Raw genomic sequence first — 7,641 nt, 5'->3', positions numbered from 1 at the left:
CTGTAGACTGTTAGACTGAAACAGTACACCAGTGAAGCAGAGTCTGTAAATCATTCTTTAAAATTCAAGTGAAAACTTGAATGCATACTTAGTATGGTGGGTAATATCAATTCATTTGAAAGTGGGTAGCTGTAGCAGTGTCAGGAACTGTGAAGCTAGGCTGGAAGACATCTATCCTAGACTTCTAATGCCACCAAAAAGTGATTCCAAATTTAAGTTGTCAGGAAGGGACAATTAACCAGAATAACTAATGTGATAGGATTTCAAAGGAGCCGAGGAGATATTTCTTTCTGTCTTTAGAGGTTGTATTAAACTACTCAGCATTACTCTGGCACTAAGGCTCCCTGCGGCACTGAAAGCTCTCACACTGTGCTGCAGAGGCTCCTCTGTGGGAGTGGCTCATGCAGGTGTGCTGGATCTTTCCAAACTGTGTGTGGTGTTAGGGTGGATGAGGTCAGGGCAGGCAAGATGTGTAAATGTACAAATGATTTATTAACTGCTTTTTTGCAACTAAGAGCTTAGTCAGGGTGCAATGAGGGCTTAGGGCTCCCACAGGTCCCTCAGAGCAGGTCCTGGCTGCCAGTCTCAGTACCACTGTCCCACCAAGAGCAGGGCAGCTGGGGGCACTGGTGCAGCAGGTGGCATTGGGGCAGTCCTGTCTCTGGGCACCAGGCAGGGCCAAGGAGAGGCCAGGCTATGGGCCTGACCACCACCAAGCCAGTCAGGGCTGTGGGGAGCTGGACCCACCCTGCTGCAGTGTTGCTGGGGCAGGGGCTGATGGCCATGGGGCTGATATGAGGTCCTGGGCCTGGGCATGTGGGTCAGGGGCCCTGTGTTTTTGTTCTGGAAACCCTTCTGTACACCAACACTGATAAAAGGCTTGTTTGTTTATCTACGTAAAACATGCATCTGACTTTACAACCAAATTGTCAATACAAGTATCTGCCCAGGCCAGGTTCTCTGTCTGCTCCAACTTCAGTCAGGGTGTCAGTGGATGTAAAGTTGCCAGTAGAGTAACTCCTCCCATTAACAAATGGTTTCTGAGTAGCTCTTTTTATTTCTATTTATTTTATTTATTTATTTTTTATTGAGATGGTTCATACGAGGTTTTGGAAGAACATTTGAAGAGCTTAAATTGTAATAAATGATAGTGTGAAGGTGCTGTTGAAGCAATTCAAAGTGGTGTGACAAAACCATCTCATGGTCTTTATATATAAATAGCTATGGAAAGAAATAGATAATTGTTATTACTCACTAGACACTTGTACTCCAACTGGTTTAGCCAGATTTACTTGCAAGCTAATAGTCATTAGACTCTGGGTGACAGTTCAAAAATATGATCTTTGTGTTATAGCAGTAATTTGAGGGGAATTTCAAGCGTAAGAAAGCTACTTTCAAGTGGATATGAAAAGATTTTTTTTTTTTTTAAATAGTCCTGCTCATTTCTCCAGAATTATATCGTAAATCATCCTCTTTGAATCAGAAGTTCACAATGGCATTGTGTCTTCTGTAGAAGTGACACTTCAAACAAAGCTGTATCAAAAGTTGTATCAAAGCTGTATCAAAGTGCTATTGAATGATGAACATATAATGTCTTAATAGATGGCTATCTGCTGTAATTACCTTGACAGAATGAAATATGCCTCCTTAGGGACTAAATTGTTTGAATAGATGTATTGTTTGAAGAGTTTAGCTCAAACTGACTCAAAGAGACATTTTAAGAAAGCATTAGTTTGAAATGTAGGTGTGTAGTACTGAAATAGTTATTTCCAAGCCTACAAAGCTAAAACAAATCCAAAAGTTAGGAAGGTTGTGAACATAATCACAATTCTAGCTGACTGATTGTGAAGTTTCTTGCTTGGGATTTTAAAAAAGAGAAGGCTAATATTGGCCTTGTAACTCTTGTTATAAACAAATATTATAATTAAGTATTGTTAGCACTCTGAAGTACTCTGCACTTCAATGCAAACTTCTTTTTCAAGTATGTAAATATTTTTGAAAAAATGAAATAATGTTCTGATAATAAGAGTTCAAGATGCCTATTTTTTCTGACAGTCTTGCCCAGGATCATAATTCAAGAAAGCAGAATTTTTCTTACAGTTGTTAAACTATTTGTTTTGCTCTATTGTGAACAAAATTAAACTGCTATGCAAGTCTGTCCCTCACTGGCATACCAACTGCTTCAGTGGAATTAATTCCCCTGGGTGACTTTATCAGATTTGTTCACTTTGTTCCTGAACATAAAGTTCAGTTCAAAACAGAATAACAGAAACAGAGGAGGAGCTTCTGGTTTTGCAGTAAGTGACCAGGAAAAGTTTTGTTGCCGACAACAAAAAAAAAAACAGACATAGGAAGTTCTCTGGGCACTTCTGTATGAAACATCGATTGTAGTACTGCTTACAATTTGAAGTGACACGATCTTCGAAGCGCCAGAGTTTTTTTCTTCTAGGCCTATCGGTTTCTGGTGGGATCCAAGATGTACTTATTTCTCCCAAAGTTAAGGTACAGTTCTGGCTCCTAAATACTTGTAAATTAACACTGGGCAAATGAAAGAAAATCACATAACCTAAGAAGTGTTCACTGTTATACATTAATATTATCAGAGTTTCAAGAACAACTTCAGTACAACACAATGAAGGTTTCACAAATCTTGGCTTAAAGAATCTGTTCAAAGACCTACACAGGGAAATATATAGAGATATCAAGATGTGAAACAGAGAAACTACTCTTAGAGACTGCTCAACTGCTAAAATGTAAGCCAAATTTACAGCCAATTAGGAAGTAACACATGGAGATTTATGTATATGCTGACATGCAACAAGGACTGATAGACTTCTGATAGACTTCAAAAGCAAAATCTGCCTAAGGAACTTTTTTTTTTTTTTTTTTTTAATTCAAGACTATGTTTTTTCTGACACTGTTTCCCCAGAAAAGAAATATTTTCAAATGAATGCTCTATTTCAACAGAATTCGTGCAAACTGGGAGAAAATTCTTATGTGTTTTTTGAATTTTAACTTTTTTTTTTTTTTTTGAAAAAGTATACTATTTTATGTAATTTTTAGATTCATCTTGAGATCTAATGTTCTGTCACAGATTTCAGTTTATGGCAAATGCATAGGATCTGCATTTCTTACATAATTACATGTAGAATGTGGTAAGTTCTCTTGTCTTGAATTTATTAACAATGAAGAAAAATGTGTAGTTTTCTTACAATTTACAAGCCTGTTTTCTCTCTGTTTTGTCTTAGATCCCCTTATGTAGCATTTCTCCTCATCTTTTTGGCTATCTGGGTATTAGACACACTGCTTAACAGCAACAGCCATCAGGTCTCTACAACCAGTTTGAAGACATAACCTTAAGCCACAACATTAGGTGTTGCTCGGGCATCATGGCATGAACAAATGCAGGTAGGATACAAGGAATAGGCAGCTAATTCCCGTTCACATCAGGTGGGAACTTGTTGCTGGCAAAGTATGGCAATCTGAGATCCAATGCTACTAACTGCAGAAATACTTCTGACTCCTTATTATAACAAGCTGGATGGTAAAAAAGTGTCTCACTGGGCCATAACCTACGTCTGTGTGTTCCAAAAGATAACAATCTACTTTTCTTTGGACCACTGGTGTTTCTGAAATGCAAGGCAATTACTGTTCTGTCTTTTGTATTACTAAGAGAAGATGCATAGGGCAGAAAGGACAGCAAAAGATATTTTTCAGGCAGGACACATGTTGAGAGCTCATGTACTTTCTAGCCCATGTTCTGCAGGATAAAAATGGCTGGAGGCTTGGAGATGGCACTGTGAAGGATGGGACAGCTTGGCAAGGGGCAAACAGGTTCTGGGCTACTGGAGGCCAGTTTGCTCAACCCTTGAAATACAGCCAAGAGGAATGGGATGAAAGGTGTGCTTGTAGGACAGATTTTGTATCTTAAAGTCTTATGTATCTTAGATGCCCTTAGGCTCTTAGGTCAAGAAGTGAGCCCAGCTGCTTGGTGAGCAGTTTGAGGGTTGCTGCACAGGGACTGGGACTGACTGGGAAGTGCATTTTGTAGGTATTTCATGTGTTGCAGATTTAACGTAAGGTCTGCCTGAATCATTATTTTCTTTCTAATACTTTTTATCATCGTGAAGTTCATCAGTTGTGTACATAAGGTATTATGGTACTGTTAAGTCTTCTATTTTGCTAGTCTCTAATGTTGTATAATTATTATTATTGTTATTTTCAGTTCTAACAGTCATTTGTTGCTGTGCAGATACACATTTGTTCTGCTTTTGATGGAAAGAATAATTTCTTATTAGAATAAAATTTGACTATATTTGAACTTCTTTCTGAACTTGCATTTTATCGACAAATGATTTTCTGTAATAAGCATATAGGTTTAAAAATTTTTCATTTTGGTATCCCTTCTCTCATTTAAGATATTTTCTTTGCTTTGTTCTGGAGAGGCTTTCAGGTACATTGGTTCCTTTCTTACATCTTTATCTGGGAGCCTAAGTCCCCCTGACTACTTGTACTTTGATCCATATTCCACATATCTTGAAATTCCTGTTTTTATTAGTGTATCAGAAGAGCAAATTCTATTTATCTATGAATTCTAATAGATTTTCTCTTTTCCTCTCCTTCTTGTTCAAGCCATACTTTGACTTCCTCAGTTTCATAGCTGTCTCTTACTAAATATTCTGTCTCTGGCAGAGCTGAATAACTGTACAGAATTAATCTGAGGTTAATTCCTCACCATATGCTCTGAACTGCTTTAGGATATTTTGCTGTGAAATTTATTCTGCCTTACAGTTTTGCAAGTTTAGTATTATTTTGGCAAGGACAATTCAAAATTTTCTCACTAGGATTTTGTAAATTACAAACTGTTTTGTAGCATCCTTCCAGACTGGCTAGCTGGTTCCTCATCCAGGTGGCTGACTTTCTTGGAGGTCTTTGAATTGTCTGTCTGGTACTTTATTTTTGAATTCCTTGTTGAGGTATGTTTAGAAAATTATGGCTTTATCAAAGTTCTTTCACTGTCTGTGAAACCTATTATTTTATTAAAGGAAGCTGGCCCAGGGACTTCTAATGGAGAGCTGACATGGCCAGCAATTCTCTTTGCTAGTCCAGACCTGGCTTTGGTGTTTTAAAATTCAAAACCTTTTCAAAATTCTTTTCTACCAGAATGACTTCATGTTGGAAAAAACTCTTCAGTCACTAAGAATAACTTTTAAACCAAAATAACTTCACATGGACTCACACTCCAAAACTTTTTTTTTTTTTTTTTTTTTTTTTTGACACTTAGAGCATACTAATTGCATGATTTTAAGGAGAGTAGATGTTAAAGAACAAAGTAATGAGTTCACTTTACCAGCAAAGTTCATATGCATGTCCATATTTTCTGCTTTATCATAAACTTTTATATAAACATGAAGTTCAGAAACAAGTATTCATTTATTTGTGATTTAAACAACAACATTTTAAAGTAGTATGCACCTGAAATTGAAATTATTGGTACAAAATTAGTTGGCATAAATTAATCTCTTGGGTGACAAAATACTCGCTGCCAAAGATTTATATTTGAGTTTTTCTGAAATGATAAAAGATAATTGTTGCAGTTACTTTTAGACTATTGCATGAAAATTATTAGCAGAATTAACTTAATTAGTAATATTTCTGGGTGTTTGGTTAGCAAAGACTTATGTGCATACTTAGTTCATGCATATTCTTCAGTAGACCTCTTGAAATCACTGGCAGTATTCTACAAGCATAATATTACTTTGGGCATCACTTTTAGTATTTTTAACTGTGAATTTGCATTGCACAACGCCACAACGCGTGTGCTTTTGTAATTGTTATTTTTGTTTAGTGTCTACCAGTTCCAGTTATACCTGGCACAGCAGAACATCTTCCTAAATGTGCTCCGTAATTCTGGGCTTCGGAATGCAAAAATCATAGGGTCAATGATCGCATTGCACATTATGAGGGTCCCATTCACATGGAATATGGACATGTAGCAGGCACAATAAGGGTTATGTGGGCAAAATCTTGCTAAAAGGATGTGAAGAACAAAGGGGGCCCAACAGCAAAGGAAGACTCCAAGGAAAATAGTCAGTGTAATGGCTCCTTTCATGTTAGTTCTCTGATGGACTGCACTGGTGGGCAGTGAGGCAATCTTTTTAGCATGAGATCGAGCAAGGAGGAACATATGGACATAGAGGCACAGTATAAAAAACATCATTAAAGGGAACAGGATAGTGAAGGGAATGACTGTAGCTGCTTCATAGGAGAAGAGGGCAATAGCAATGCTACTGCCTGCACAGAATGTCCAAATGATTGCCAAGATGATCAAAGCCCTTTGTAGTGTCATGATATTATGGTACCGCAAAGCATAGAAAATAGTGATATATCTGTCTGCTGCAATAGCTAACAAGCTGAAAATTGACCCCAGTAAAGACAGAATGAACATAGAATCCATGGCATCATCCAGCTTTTTCTCAAAGTCCCCACGACGTGTCAGGTACCCCATTTTGCACAAGATGATAAAGATGTTCTCCAGAGTTTTGTACAAGCTACCTAACATGTCTGAAATGGCTAAACTACAAATGAAGAAGTACATGGGCAAGTGCAAATTCTTATTTCTGATGACAGCAATTAGGACAAGCAGATTTTCCAATATGCCAGCAGCAGCAACAGTGAAAAAAACTTCCTCTGGCACCACGACCTGCGTACAGTCAGTGACATTTAAGGAAAAATCACTTATATTTTCAAGGGAGGGAATACTTGTCTGCCCTAGGTGTTTGATTAGATTGAAAGGTCTTTCAGTGCTCATTTCTTCTGTTTGTGGAAAGATTCTGGATTGTTGTTTCTCAGGCTTGGCTTTACTCTGAAGCTGACCTGTCAGTTAGACCATTCTTCTTTTGATGAAAGCTTTCTCCTTCAACTGGAGCAATTTGAAGACTTAACTGAAATATTCTGTATTTCTCCTACAATAAAACACATACAAGCATAAACATCAAGAAGAAAATTGCCATGTCAAAAATAAGCATTTGAAATATCAGCTATTGCAGTGGAATGAACATATACCATCATCTGAGTGAGGCAAAGTTGATTTGTATAAAATGAATGGCTCCAAGCGTTGCAGTGTCTCAGAAGAAAACAAAGTGTAAATTCTCTGTTAGCTTCAAAGGAATTTTTAAAAATATAGTATAGTATAGTTTTCTTTACTAATGAACATCCCATGTTTACTGAAACTGATTTCACAGACTTCGAGAATTTGGCAGTCTTTACAGGCCAGCTGTTTGTTTTGAGAAAGTCTGGCATTTCTCACAAGATTTGCAGTATTATTAGATACAAATGAGACTAATGCCAAGATAAGATGTTGTCCAGAGCAGTAACATATTTACCACCACACTGTTAACAGTGAAACAAAATGCCCTTAATTTAGATTTGAACATTTGTAAATATTGATGTTTTTTCAGAAGCATGTTAGATACTAGTGATAAGCTGCCTTTTCCTGCAAATTGAAACATTCTTTTGATTTGAAAGTATTTCTAACACAGACTAAGATTTAAATGAAAATATTTTCTTGACTGTATTTACAACTATCTAAAAGACAAAATGTTTTATAAAAGCATTGGAGTTATTTTTTTTTCTCTGTAG

At 37.0% G+C, this 7,641-nt stretch overlaps 1 protein-coding gene across 1 annotated transcript; it reads right to left on the bottom strand.

Moving 5' to 3' along the window:
- Nucleotides 1–5,851: 5,851 nt before the first annotated feature.
- Nucleotides 5,852–6,811, bottom strand: MC2R (melanocortin 2 receptor). Its single transcript, XM_032182710.1, has one exon. The coding sequence runs from the start codon at nucleotides 6,809–6,811 to the stop codon at nucleotides 5,852–5,854; it is 960 nt and encodes a 319-aa protein (XP_032038601.1).
- Nucleotides 6,812–7,641: the final 830 nt, after the last annotated feature.

The sequence above is a fragment of the Aythya fuligula genome, chromosome 2, assembly GCF_009819795.1.
Source record: "Aythya fuligula isolate bAytFul2 chromosome 2, bAytFul2.pri, whole genome shotgun sequence".
Classification (NCBI taxonomy): domain Eukaryota; kingdom Metazoa; phylum Chordata; class Aves; order Anseriformes; family Anatidae; genus Aythya; species Aythya fuligula.
Note: the sequence above shows the minus strand (reverse complement) of the source record. Positions and strands in the feature narration are given on the sequence as shown.

Excerpts from the sequence above, each read along its gene's own strand:
- MC2R (XM_032182710.1), bottom strand. The coding sequence starts at position 6,811 with ATGAGCACTGAAAGACCTTTCAATCTAATCAAACACCTAGGGCAGACA.